The sequence below is a fragment of the Dicentrarchus labrax genome, unplaced genomic scaffold (assembly GCF_905237075.1).
Source record: "Dicentrarchus labrax unplaced genomic scaffold, dlabrax2021, whole genome shotgun sequence".
In the NCBI taxonomy this organism is placed as follows: domain Eukaryota; kingdom Metazoa; phylum Chordata; class Actinopteri; family Moronidae; genus Dicentrarchus; species Dicentrarchus labrax.
Window position 1 is genome coordinate 2,705,087 of NW_026136701.1, and position 15,235 is coordinate 2,720,321.

General features: G+C 39.1%; 1 protein-coding gene across 2 annotated transcripts; it reads right to left on the reverse strand.

Moving 5' to 3' along the window:
• Positions 1–613: 613 nt before the first annotated feature.
• On the reverse strand, positions 614–12,222 carry rnf2 (ring finger protein 2). Of its 2 annotated transcripts, none has more exons than XM_051411697.1 (9): positions 12,144–12,222; positions 9,002–9,099; positions 7,880–8,045; positions 5,979–6,061; positions 5,717–5,849; positions 5,234–5,333; positions 4,862–5,034; positions 4,218–4,407; positions 614–2,541 (listed from the first exon to the last, which is right to left on the reverse strand). In XM_051411697.1, exons 2-9 carry the CDS (start codon positions 9,087–9,089, stop codon positions 2,440–2,442), a joined length of 1,035 nt encoding a protein of 344 aa, XP_051267657.1. In that variant the 5' UTR covers positions 9,090–9,099; positions 12,144–12,222; the 3' UTR covers positions 614–2,439. The 2 variants fall into 2 exon arrangements, with proteins under 2 accessions (XP_051267657.1, XP_051267667.1); XM_051411707.1 differs by having other exon boundaries at positions 7,880–8,040; positions 9,003–9,099; positions 12,144–12,193.
• Positions 12,223–15,235: the final 3,013 nt, after the last annotated feature.

Sequence of the window (15,235 nt, forward strand, 5' to 3'; positions counted from 1 at the left end):
CTCACACACGCTTCAATTGTCACAAATGTAAAGGGCTTTCTATTCTTGGAGCTTTCAGGCTCCTCAGTTAGCTACATGGAGACTGAAACAAACCGTAATAATACATTTACCCAAACCCTCGCTGTGCGTCTGTCCTCAGAAACACACAAATGGACCCTAATGTATGAAAATAACCCAGTGACAGACGATCACCTTCCACTGGGGCTTAAACAGCAAGGGGAGTGGGTTTGTGGAGATGGCCAATACTTTAATGGTCTATGGTGCTGCAAAAATACCCTCCCAACCCACCCCACCCAACACACCCCACCCAACACACACTCCTTCACTCCATGTTACAAAAGACATTTATAAAAGGACGAGCCATAGAGAGCAGCCACAGATAATAGAGGACTTTTCCTACAGGCAACAGATCAAGACAACAGCTACGAGACTCACAGTTCAGGGTTCCCCTACGAGTCCGAAACCCCCACCAGATTACACAAACAGCACTGAGACGAGCCCCACTGACGGTGACTGTTGCTGTCATGCGTTCATACTGTCGGTCAAAGAGAAACCAGAGCTCCTTTCGCTGGGTGCTCTCCCTTGTTCCCCGTTCCAGTGATAACTGCAGCCATTCAAAGCTTCACCATTCTATAGTTTTATTTGAAAGACTAAAGAGACATGTAAAAAAAAAATAGAGAACACTCAAAACATCAAAACGGTCAGGTTCTTCAGTGTGAAAGCACATCTTACCGACTAGTATTCATGTGGTTTAACAGGTGCTTTCTCAAAGGCCCCTGTACACACTGATAACAGCACGGCACACTGTGCCAGATAGCTCTGATAAAGTAAAAGGTTGCTACCTGTGTCTGACTGCGAGATCACTTTAGAGGAATGTCTACAGAAGCAAAGAAAGGGCAGGAGTAATTCGAACTTCATAAACAACTTAAACCTAATTGTGAAAATTGAATCAGTGCTGATTTACTTATAATAATTGATGTGGTTTGTCTTAAAAAGAGCTCATTTCAAGTGCAATTCCAAACAGCTGTCAGGGTTCACAAATTCAGACGGAACATTCAAGTGCCAAATATTCAAAAACAGATATATTAAAGCTGCTCAGATTCAAATAGTTATTTCCAGATACATTTAAAACTGATTGTAAAGTCCCCTCCAGTCAGAAATCAGTGTGTCTTCTTGTCCCTACAGTGTGCTGTTTGAATGATGTGCAGAGTTTGACTCTAGAAGGATGTTTTCACATTCATCTGCTGAAAGTGGAAAGTTTCTCTGTGCTCATTGAAAAGCTGATTTTAATTTTTATGCAACTTGTACAGTGTGATGTAGAAACTTGAAGCCACCAGTGCACATCCACTGAGAATGGACTTTACAGTGAAGGAGGAGACATCTTGTGTCCAGCAGGAAAACTTATGAACAACATTTGCATATTCAGAGATTCTGGAAGTTTTAATGAGGTAGAAGGAGGAGATTACTGTTTAAGGATTAAAATGCAGAAATTATGCTTTTTTTGTAGGAAAAAAACCCACATTATTGTTCCAAGCAGACTATTTGTGTATGTGTCTTAATCCATGTCTGGAGGGGGTCTTTAAAGTCAGATCAATTTGATTGGATTGCATTGGTGGAATTCACAAGGAGAAATTTAAACTTAAACGTTCAGAATTTAATTTTGTCAGTCGTATGATCCAAGAAAGACAAATTCAGATTAGACTAGAAACCCCAGACTCTGAATTTGTCAAGAAAAAAAAAAAAAAATTGCAAAACTTGAAATTATCTGAATTTTCAAAGAGGGGAATCAAACCACATAAATCCACATCGATGGTTCTAAAAGTGAAATATTTCAATTATGGCCTTTCTTTGCTTCCATATGTATCAGATTTATCTTATATAGAGTTGACAAGCACATGCCCATGTTTGTGTATGTGTACATGTCAATAGGGATTTAAAGTGTATCTGCCGAGCAGTCCCATTTTGACAATATGGTCCTACATTCTAGACAGGGGGTCTCCAGAACTCCAACTTTGATCTGGCACAGACCAAAATCACAGCGTACAGGGGCCTTTGCTGAAGACAAATATAGTATAATACAATGTTTTTACTTGGACATTGCTGGTTGAGACTGTGAATGGACCCTGGATTTCAGAGTTGGAGAGAGTCTACAACCACTGTTACTGTAGCAGTCCATTATCTGTTTGATTTAGCTGCTGTACTGATCTGCTACCTTCTACAGAGAGAAAGATAGAAAGAGACACAAAGATACAGAGAATATAAAACAAGGTTTTTTTCTTTTTACAAGAGTCCTTTAGAGGGTTTCACCAACCCGTCCACCTCCTTCAGACACACACACTCCTCTCATCGTGTTTGTGTGTGCGCAGGTTTAGTCAAGTCCATGTGTTTACTTCCTACTGGTGAGTGTGTATGTGTGTGCGTGTGTGTTTTTGTGTGCGACTACTTGTGTTCTTTAGTCGGAGCGAAGTAGAGCTCCATGGGTTTGTTGACCTTCCAGTACTTTTCACTGACCAGCTCCAGGGAGAAGGAACCGTTCAGGACCTGTGAAAAGAGTTTAAGAGTTCAAACATCCATTTCCTGCTCTGCACCCCTCACCTTCTATAACCGACCTCTTTCATTTGTCAGGATTAGCTGAGCTCAATCTAATGCAGAGCAGATGCAAGACAAACTAGAGAATATCTTCTGCTGCAACCTCCAATTTCTCAGCTGTTTACTTATTTCATTGCTTTTATTCTCTTATTTTAGTATTTATTTATATCAACATGTTAATGGCTATTGCCTGCGATTAATCGCATTAATGTCATAGTCAACTCGCAATTAATCGCACATTTTTATCTATTCCAAATGTCCCTTGATTTCTTTTTGTCCCATTATGTTTTTCTCATTTTAATGCTCTTATCAACATGGAAAAGTGGATCGGCTTGCTTTGTCCAAATGTTGTTTACTATTGAAAACAACATTGGCATATATTGTAGTGTTCAATTTCACACTAACATTCTCACTTGGAGCAAATAATCTCTCACACAATGTAACACTGTCCATCAATAAAAGGGTGAAAAAAATACTTTGTCACACAAACAGCCCCTTCAACAGCCCTTTCTAAGGGATCAAAACAGGGTCAAAATAAAATTACAAAGTGCACATGTAAGGTAAACTAGGACTCAGCCTATAGTGTAGTTAAACCATGGCTTAATACTTTTCTCAAGTTTGCTTTGAACATAGCAGTCAGGCTACTGCTCTTTATTCACCAGAGGCTCAACCCAGCCTCTTATTTCAGAAAGAATGAACAGTAATGGTTACCAATAAAAGGTAAGCCTACTACTTCTTTGCTTTGAGCCAGTTACTCAAACAGACAAGCCTGTTGACATTTTCAGACAACAAGGAATCCATCCATTTCGGGGTCTCGCGCTCGCCATCCACTCAAAACGTAACGTCTACGACTCTTAAACAAGTGTGTGCGGCCTGCCTGTTGTTTTGTTTCCGGTCTAGCTAGATCCAGTGTGGTGTTGTAGTTTTTCTTAATAACGCGTTAAAATGACAGCACTAATTATAATTATTATTATAATTATTATTATTAACAGTGCTGGGGTAAATTGTTATTTATTACCATTTGAGCTCCTTCTCCCCAAAATTCAGACTTACAACCATTCAAATCCAGTTTTGTTCATTAAAATCAAAGTAATGGAATATTTCCAGCTGCTGAATATTACATTTTCATCTTCCAAACTAGTTTCCTCCACGATTACAATCGAATCTTTGCTGCCAGAGGTGGTAAATGGTAAATGGACCTGTACTTGTATAGCGCCTTTCTAGTCTTCCGACCACTCAAAGCGCTTTTACACTACGTGCCACATTCACCCTTTCACACACATTCACTCAGTGATGGCAAAGTCCATCGAACAGAAACTAACATTCATACATTTGATACCCATTCATACACATTCACACACCGATGCACAGCCTCGGGAGCAATTTGGGGTTCAGTATCTTGCTCAAGGATACTTCGACATGTGGCACCAGGGGCTGGGGATCGAACCCACAACCTTCCGATTTAGGAACGACCCGCTCTGCCTCTGAGCCACAGCCGCCCTAGGTGGCTGGCTGTTCTTCATTTGATACCCAGCAGTGTTTGCTATGAGTTAAGGACGCATTATACATGTATATGTATATATAAAACTAATCAGTGTGTGTGTGTGTGTGTGTGTGTGTGTACTCACAGTGAACTGGTTTCCAGCAGTAGGTATGTAAATGGTGTACTGTTTCTCTGAAGCTGCCTCCACATTAACAGGACTGGCCTCTGCGTTTCTCCTCAGTTCCTCCAGAGCCAGTCTGACGGCCAGGTATTTAGACAGGTGATCCACGGTAGCGTTGCCAGACGTCTTAATGTAGCGAGGGACGAACTCCACACTGCGGACACACACGTTCAAGCATGCATAAATGAGCAGGGTAGGCACAGTTGATGAGTGGTGGGGTGATCAAGCCTGATTTCATTAGTCCTACGTAGGCTCAGTTTCAAAGTTCAGACACACCTCCATAACTAATGTTTTATGGTGCTTTGTTTTGAAACTGCCTTGCAGGAACAGTTCCTGCTTATGTCACAGAAGTGTCACAAGTTGTCAAAACCAATATTCCCACATTAGCTTTAAAGTGTAGCTACTACACCAGAGAAATCGGACCGTTCTTTATGCCTGCTGTATTGTGGCACAGTTAAGGCACTGGTATAGTTAGAAAAGTATCAATTATTCCTTGGTATTGGTTCATCTGTTATTTGATGTCTGCTGTACAGCAACCATAAGGAGTTTAGTCATCCTTTTTATTTGTGAGAGCAGTATGAGTTGGAGCTGTAGGTGTGTGACACTACCTGTTGTGACCGTCGTCTTTCTCCATCAGGGTGGGATGTGGCCTGAACACCAGTTCTATTTCGCTGGCGCCGCCATCGATCACAGAGTCCCCGCCCCCGTTCTCAGCAGCGTTGTCCATGTCTAAACCGCTGTCGTCGCTCGTCTTGGTGCGCTTAATGCTCGGACCTGCCTCCTGGAGGGAAATGTTCAAATAGATAGCGTTTGAATGATGGCAAAAGTGGTCACATCATTACAACTCACAGTAGTGTCTAATGTTTTCCACTTGTACCGCATGTATTTTGGCTGCACTGTAGTGTACTTTAATGTCAAAGTTAGTACCTGGTACACTGAATGCATATGTGTTTGATAACATGCTAAACATCATAACACACCTGGTTGCTGTGGACAGACGCATTGCTACAGTGGGAGGAGTCTCCGTTGTCCTCCGCTCCGCTGCCGTTCTCCACTGTGTGTCTCTTACCGCGCTGCAGTCTGACAAAAACAATTGCAAATTATACCTATTAAGCAGACAATGTTTGAAGAGCATCATCTACGTGTCGACTGACAGATTAATAACTGCCAACTATTTTGATAATCTATTCATCGTTAAAGTAGCTGAATGCAAAAATGCCAGAAAATGCTGTTTTCAGCCTCTGAAAAAAAGGTGATTTAACTGCTTTTCTTTCATTTATATCATATTACAACAGAATATCTTTGGGTTTTGGGCTGACAAGACATTTAAAAGACACCACCTTGGACTTTGAGAAACTGGGACGACCACTATTTTCTGACATTAATGTAGAAAATAATCTGCAGATGAATTGGTGATGAGAATAATCATTAGTTGCAACCGTAGTTGAGATTGCGTTGTGTACCTGGTCATAGCCTGTATCTTCAGCCCCTCTTCTATGCTGTGGGACAGGGCTTGCTGGTTGTTGTGTTTGCTGATGCGGGCCAACACTCTCTCCTGGTGAGCTTCATACTCGTCACGGCTGGGATAAATCTTGCCTGATGAGTTAATATAAGACAAACTTATGGAATATAATAATAAATTAATTAATATTTGACTCACTAAACTGTGACAACTATAAATTAATCCAGATGTGAACCTCTGTGAACCGTTGTGTGGTTACTTACTAATCAGAGCATCAAAATTAGGGTCTGGACGCAGCGACCTCTTGGACACCAGCTTCTTACGACAGGTAGGACACTCTTTATTACTGCAAAGACAGGGAGGACAGTTTGAAACTCTCATCTGTACCATCAACTAAGAATCCTACTATTAATGCAAAGCAGGAGTGACGGTGCTGGTATTGTATGAAACTACAAACACATCACATCAGTTGATACCATCTTATGCTAGCTTGTCGGGATGGGGGCTAAATAATGCTCCATAGTTAGGCGCTTGAAAAACCTTTAATTTTTAAAGTAATCCCATGACCTCTGACCTTAAGATATCCAAATGAAAATGGGTTCTATGGGTACCCACTAGTCTCCCCTTTAAAGACATGCCCACTATATGTTAATAATTTTTTGCACATGGTATAAATGTGCATGCTAAACAGCATACATTAGGGATAAGTGGAAAGCTGAGAATGCAATACTAACTGTATTCATGTGTAATGACGTTTGTCCCCATAGCAGCCATTTCATTGTAGTGAGACCATTTTTTTGAAACTTGACTTTACTGTACAAAACAACTTGTGATAATACAGCCTCATGAAAATGTCAACAGTTTTTGATACCAAATAACAGCATGAAGTTTTCTACAGTGTTCCTCAAGGTCTTGCTGTCGTAATGTGGCATTTTCGAGGGGGTTTTGGCAATTTTTATCAATTTTCAAGTGGTCAAGATGAAATTCTGCACCAAATTGTGTCAAACCAGAAAATGGCTGCCACAACTTGGGAATGGCCATTATAATTACACTTCAACGATAATGTCCTAAGCCCTTATACACTTTCAATATTTGAATAGGTGCCTTCAGGTTCCCAGCTTTCATGCAATGTATATCACTTTATATTACTTATATTTTGACTTGCAAACAATACACTTCCTCTGAAAAACTAAATGAGAAGAGTCAAACCTCAATATGCACAGGTGCTTAAGGCTACATGTGGGTACTTTAGAGCAGACAATGCATAACTGACTGACACAAACATTTTCTTTGGCATTTACTTAACAACCTTTTAGAGAGTTTGTGGTCAAAAGCACATTAGAACAAATGTCACTGCCTGCAGGCATAAGAGAGCCGCAGACTCATGAGTAACTACTCCTCCAAGCTGCTCGTGTGTTTTTCTGCGCTGACAAACAGTGTAATAACATGTCATTTGACATGATTTAATGGTTGATCACAGGAGCTTGTCCAGAGCCAACATGTGTAGAGCTGAGTAGACCCCAATTTAATTGTATGGGCTAATATTAGATGAATACATTATTTAAAGGATATGTTTGCATTTTTTCCAATACTCACGTTCCCATATGTACATTGAAACAGTTGGTGGTCGCTGTAATTGTTCCTCCTGTCAATTCTTGCAGTGAGATCCCTTTCTAAAGCAATTTAAATGTAAGCAATGGGGGACTAAATCCACAATCCTCGTTCTGTGTAAAAATGACTTCTCTTTCAGCTAAGATTTATTATTTGCACAGAAATATGACACTGAAACTGCTTTAACAAGGGGTCTCTTTGTAGTGTGAATGGACATGAAAAACCATTAATGCTAACTGTCCCCATACATTTAAAAGTACACTAATTCACATAGCTCTCTCACTATTCCCACAGTTGTTTACACACTTTTCAGTTCTGCGAGCTCCAGTACTTAAGCTTTGCAGTCGGAGCGTTGGATTCTCTCTACATTTATCTTGTCTGATTGTAGACACTCTCCCTTATCTCAGAGGTCACTGCTACTCATTCTCTACAGCTCTGACATTCACAGAACTGAATCAGCTGGTGTTCCCACCCTCGGGTGTAGCAGAAACCTGAATACCACTACAGGGACAGCATGGGCTCACTTGGTTTTCTACTGCATTAGAGAACTCACCCAGATCTCAATGCTGTGATGATACAGTCAGCGCAGAAGCGGTGCAGACATTCTTTGGTTGTCATTGTGTTCTTCAACATGTCCAGACAGATGGGACACATAAGTTCGCTGTGCAAGGACCTTGGCGACACTGCTATCTCCAGTCCATCTGTTATAGCCTCCTGTGCCAGTACGAAACAGATCGAGATGAAGGTTAGTACGCACAAAGATACATCCAACTGTGGAGAGGTACTCGGTTGATACAGATCACAGGTGCTAAAAATCTCACAATCACAGCAACTGAAGAGTCATCATTTTGGATATTGCACTCGTCAGTGTTCTATTTTCAGGAGCATGGGGGAGCTCCAGATCTGACTGGGACTGTGTCACAGTGATAGTTATATGAACTGATTATGTCATTTTTTGGTACACGTCTGCCAGAAACACAAGTCAACATGCTGTGTGATTAGGAATGAAGACATGAAAATTTCATGTCATGGTTATCTTGGCCAAAATGACTGCACCTTTAAAATGGTACTAAAACCTACTGGAATCACTACCTTAGATTTTACATATTTATTATATCCATTGAGAATTAATCTCTTATGGTGGTGCTGATATCAGTGTTTTTTCTCACAATAATACTGTATATCATCCCATCCCTATGTATGATTGATAAAAATCTGTTAAAACAAAAACACATTAAGGGTGCTCCAATCAGGGTTTTTGTTTTTAACAATCACTGAAAGCATAACAGCGGACACCGAACACTGACCACTGGGTCTATTTAAAGTCTGATTTATTGAACTATTCTTAACAACACTGTGTATTAAGTATTCACGTTAAGAGATGAGAAAGTATCATGAATTAACAACTGTTTATTTACTGGCAAGCAACATATTCCACTCTCTCTCTTAGAGATACAACTTAAACCAGAGCAGCCTACACTGGTTATTGGGAGTACTTTAGAACTTAATAAATATACAGTGTTTCCCACAGAATAACTGTAGCGTAAAGTAATTTCTTATTCACCATTTTAATTGGACTTTATAAGCTTATTTTAAGGTTGGTGGAAAAACTACTTTAATGTGCTTCGTCCCTTCTCAAACAGAGCACCCTGACAAACCATGGTAGGAATTGTTACCTGTGGTGTTCTCTGTAGCTCATACAGACTCAGCTCCCAGGTCTTACTGAGGGGTTGGACCCCGTTGGTCTGAACTGTCTGAGTCATCACTGCAACACTGAAACACAAAAAAAGTTAGTGGGAATTTTTGGGTGCAGATAAATGGACTGCACTTTTAGCACTTCTCTACCATAGCAGGAAAAAAATACTCTGAGACACTGACACTGACATACGACAGGAGGGATGGAACCACAGACCCTGAAATTAATAGACAACCCACTCTAGCTTCTGAATAATTTAATTTCATTCATTTAAAGTTATGAGCACTGGGTTAATGTAAACACCCTTCTATATAGTAGCCCTGTTTTATAAATCAGTGTCATCTTTTTCTAAATTTTACTTTGGTCATGGCTCATTTGGATTATACTCATTCTGTTTTGTCTTGGGCATTCCATACACCAAAAAACTCAGGAAGTTAGATGTGAACAAGCAGCTTCCATTACAACATACCAAGCATGTCCTCGATAAAAAAGACAAGTATGAGCTCAGCCTGAAGTGAGGTTGTCAAAAGGATCAATACCACGTTTAAAATGATTTAATAGTATCATTCAATAGTATCGAAAGTACTAAAGCTAAAGTAGAAAACAGATCTACAATCAGATTTTCAATCCAAGGCTACACAGATTAAACAATTGTAGTAACAACAGTATTTTTTTCTGTACAAACACTGTACTTAAAAAGAAAAGAAAAAAAATATTATTTTTTTCCCCTTGTTGCCGTGGTATCAAGTATCTTTTTTAAACTAGTATTAGAACCCACCCGATATATATCATAGCATAAATGTTATCAGTAGGAATATTTTCCTGGTACTGATGTTTAGCCATTTATTTTATTTGTATTTATTCTTGATTTTATCAGTGTACATTTCTAGAACTGGTTGACAATTAGGCCTATATGTTAAATTATAATAATAATATTTAACTGAAATATTATTTAATAAAGTTATATGTATTCTAATTCCAGCGCAAAAAAAATCGCTGTATCGACTGCTATATTGGTAACCAGTGATTTCCCCCCCTCTACAATCGCTATTGGACTCAAAAGACCCATATGAGCCAGGCTAAATAATATTTTATCAAAGTTAAATTCTGGAATTGGGACCACTTTAGCCAAGAGAAACTATTGAGTCCATTTGTACAGCTGGTGGTGGCAGGTCAGAAGGCTTACTACAGTACAAATCTGGGGCCACATATTTGTGTGTTTGTTATCCACAGGCCTATTTTTAGGAAACGGTTGTAGTGCAATGAATGGACATTTTCATCACTGAAATGGTTGTGAAATAACAGACAGATCTGATTTTCAGCTGTACACATATCCTTGAAGCTTACTGATCAAGTTGACCCCATTAGTGAGAAACTATATTTCAATAACACATTTAAGAATTGGTATATTAAACAGTGGGGATCTATATTTAATAAAACAGAAGTATTTTATTTAGAGCAGAAGCACAAATGGAGGGGGAGAGACACCAGCTGCTTCTAATTTTATTCAGAACATCTGAATCTGACAAAGCTGCTCTTCATCATGGCTGTTCATGAGTATCTATATCCATGTTCACCATTTCTCATCATGTCTCGTTGTTTTTTAAAGTAAGACTAAACACTTTAATATGCAATCTTGAATTATTCTATTTGCAATTGCCATGCATTCACAAACATTTGTACATTCATTGTGGAAAAATGACAAACAAAAATTACATCACCAAAGGAAACGTACTTGACGCTACTCAAAAAGGTTGGGTCATGCTTGTTTAAATACATAACTACTGCACTACATTTGCATTGGCTCTGATTGGTTGTTTTCATTCAGGCCCGGTGGATTCTTGCATAAGCCACCAGGAGCACTAGAAGGAGCCAGAGGAGGTGCAAAATGCAAATATGACCAAATGTTCATAAAAATCACCTACTGCAGCTTTAAAGTTGCTTAACAATGTTACAGCATTATCCATCTTTAAGTGAAATCCCAGGAATAATATATTGCTTATTCCACAGGAGTAAATAAATATTTATCTTGAGAGCTAGAAAAGTGATTTTTCCAAATACCATAACTCAATTCAGTTCAACGGACAATTCAAAGAATTGTTTGGTTTTTGATGCCGCTTTGTCGATGCCATCTGAGACCTTGGGGCGGTGCATAGCTTAAATTCATGACCAAAATACCTTGGAGTGAACCCGGGGTAACCCACACTGGGTACTGGGCCTAATGCTATCAGCCTTTAAGACAAGACAAACAGATAAACCAAGAAATCTGAGTGTCAACATTTCAACTGCACCCTCAGATTGCCGCAGTTGTGTGGCCATGCTGCCATACATGTGACAGAGAGGTGAAAGTGGGGGTGGTCCATCAGAAACACACTGGGTGGCTCTAGGCCAACTCATCTTCCCACAGAAGCTTAAAAAACGCCAAGAAAGAGAAAAACCAACAACGGAGACACCAACCACAACTTGTGATTCCCTGTCCCCCAACCACCCTCCATGTCAATAAACAAAGCCCAATGTGTTATCATTACTGACTCAGTTTAAATACATGTTATCTACGGTTATGGGCTTCCATATGAGGATAGTTTTACTAGCTAGCGCAAGACACGGGGCAGCTGTATACTGACATTTGGTTCATCCCTTCTAATTAGCACTAACTATTAATAAAGAGCAGTAAATAGACAGCCCCCGCACACTGATTGCATGTGGAATCCGTGGGGCTCGGCAAATGCTAACTAACGTTAGCTACCACCGAAGCTAGCCAGTCTTCTAACATTACAGCCAAAATAAGCTTAAGATATAGCATTTATGTTACCGACAGAAAAGCAGGCCGTCCCTTCGTGTGTAATTAAATATTACAGCTAACGACACAGAAAGCTAATATCTCAAATATTGCGAGGGAGTCGTGAATGTAATTCGTCGCTGTGACAGAGGGAAAAACAACAACAGAGAAACAGCCGCCGCACCGATCTCCTGAGGTAGGGTTAGGGTAAGGCTTCTGGTACCTTATTTACCACTATTTAAACAGTTGCAAAGTCGAATGCGACCGGTTACAATATACTAATACACACATAACATCAAATTATCTCTAGCTTGCATAAAATATAATTGTTTCTGTACTTACATTTTCAGTTGTGGCTACGAGACGATCCGCGTTTAGGCGAAGGCAATATGGCGGACGCACACGAAGTGATGCAGTCTGGGAAATTGAGGCACTATGCCAAAGGGGGCCCGGGGTCACAAATCAAAAGGGAATGTACACATCCGTTCTCCGCCGATAGATTATTGGTCGATAATTGGACATTTACTTTATACCAATAATAAAATGAAAGCAAATTAATGATTAGCCGATATACGAAATTTATATTATTATGATAATAAAAATTATAGCTGATAAATTATAGGCCAATACTAATAATACCAATTTATTTTAAACATTTGATAGTTTTTAGGTATGTTTGTGATTTGTTTGGGGTGAACCTAAATATTAAAATAAATAAACATTTGAAGAGAGCAGCATCTTTGCTCACTACATCTCAGCCTTTCTCAACAGGTTATGAACATCTTTTTAAAATACAAAACTGTTAAATTATTGGTTATCTTATCGGTATCGACCATGAGGAGAAGGCAATTATCGGTTATCGGTATCAGCTAAATCAGCCACCCCAGCTGCCACCCTAATTTGGTATCAAATGCTGTCAAATCTAACACATTAATTAAATACATTTCAAAAATAACATGTTAAAAAATGTCAAATGAATTATCTGTTATGGCCACATTTTAGACTAAGTGATGAAATGAAAACAAATAAAACTGAATTGAATTGAATTGAAAATAGACATGTAGGCTATTTGGAAACGTCTGAAAATTTGAAATGTAATTCTGGAAAAATAATATAATGTTTTGAGTTCAAATACAAAGTGCTTTACAAAATAAATGAAAAAAAACAAACAACAAAAATAAAATATAAGCGATCATAAAAAACAAAGTTAAAATATGAGAAGAAAAGAGAAGCAAACAACACAGTGACAACATCAAGAATTACAAATCAGCCATCACAAAAGCCTATCCTATAAAAACATGTTTTAAGCAATGATTTAAAAGCAGGCAATGTGCTGACAAGCCTTATGTCCCCGGGCAGGGAGTTCCAGAGCCTAGGAGGCCATGATGGCAAAAGCCTGGTCATCCTTAGTCACCATGACCTAGGGACAGCTAACAGATAGGCTTGAGTATCTCAGGATACGATTGTGAGTGTTAAGAGCTCTGTGATGTAACTAGGGGCCAAGCCATGTTGGGCCTTAAAAGTTATTAAAAGAATTTAAAAATCAACCCAGAACTGAACTGGCAGCCGATGAAGGGAGGCAAGAATTGGGGTTACACGAGAGCTGCAGCAATGAGTACAAGCTGAAGCTGAGCTACTGAAGATTCACTGAGGCATGTACACAGAGCATCGCAGTAGACTAGGCACGAGAAGACAAAGCCATGTATAAGCCTTTCTAAGTCAGGAGAACTCAAAATGGTTTAACTTCGGTGCTATTTCTGAGGTGGAAGTAACAGAATTTAATGAGATCGTTGACATGTTGTTTGAAGTTCAGTTGGGAGTCAAAGGTAATACCTAGATTTCTTGCTGATTATTTTATTTGGTTGCTAATGAGATCACAATACAAGCAGTGGCCCCAAGCCAATTGTTTTATTGATGTATCCATGTACCCCTTTTTTATTTTATTTTTTATTTTATGCAATTATCATTTTATGTTATGTATTTTGAATGGTATGTGCTGATATTGTTTACCTGGATTTGTATGTTATCCTGTTGTTAATAAAAAAAAGATTAAATAAATAAAAAGACGAAGCAAACCCGTTAAAGCATTGCTTGGCAATGGAGAGGACAGATAGTGTCAAACACAGAAGATAGCTCCCGATAAAGCCTAAATTCTGATGGGTGAAGATTTTGGACACTGAAATGAGCTAATCTGAAAAGAAGGGATGGTACAGGAGAGGGAAACTGGTGTATAAATACAACACGTAGAGTCTATTCCCTGCCTCTCTCTTCTCTTCTCACCCCTTCAGAACCTCAGATCAGGGCTTTCATTCATTCAGATGCTACTCTCCTCTGTGCTGTAGTTTTGCATTGTTACCACAAGGAGATGTCAGAGCTCTAGTGTAGTGATCAATTAGAAATGAATTAGTGATGTTAAGTACCCAGTAATTATTGATTTGGTGATCTGCAGTACAAAAGATGTGTAACATTGGCTGGGTGGAAGCTTTTTGGATGTATAAAACCATTGTTTCACATCACCATTTAAATGGCTATATTTCCATGTAAAGCTGCACAAATTGGCAGTAGGGAAAACAGTGCAATAAAAGTGTCAAATCACCGCATTTAAACAGCATAGTATGGTTTCCTAACAATGGAACAAGGAGCCTATCAGCAGATAAAGGATCAAATATTTGGAGAACCTTGTGGAGACACATTTACATTACTGAGGCTTTAAAGGGCTCATACAGTGTACACACATTAGCACAGGCAAATGTTATAATGATAGTAATTAATAGAATGACTAAAGGTTAAAAAAAGATGAGACTGAGTGTGCAGTGGCTCCCATAAGTGCTTCTGGACACATCTTCAGCTGGTTGATGAGAATCTTAGTCAATAGTCAATAGTAATACTTGTGGTTGATTTTTTTAAAAGGATAGCCGCACATATTTAATGAAACACCAAAGAAATCAATGCACAAAACACAACACTCTGTCAACAGACTGATTTCAATTAAGATCAAATAAAAATTTCTATAAAATATTAATTAAATTGTTTAACTTTTTCTTTTCTCTTCGGTCTATGTGAACTGATAAGATCATTATTGAGGTGAGGAATGTTTCCCTACAGGGGGTCATATGTCGATCAGTTATCTTATTGGTACCTGCCAAGAGAAGCAGGTAATTCTTGTTTATTGAAAATCCATATTGTACATCCCTGCCTAGTAGAGCAGGGGTGGATCTAGGCTGCCACCCCTAAAAACTGACCAAGCATTTACTAGGGTGGCCGCTGCCACTCCATGCCACCTGTATAGTTCCGATGCCACCCTCTGGCCACCCAATCAATATTTCTCTAGGTCCGCCCCTGTAGTAGAATAACACAACTTGAAATATGCCAGACCTACAAAATAAATTCTTAAATAAAAAAAACAAACAAACAAAAAAAAACCACCCAGAACA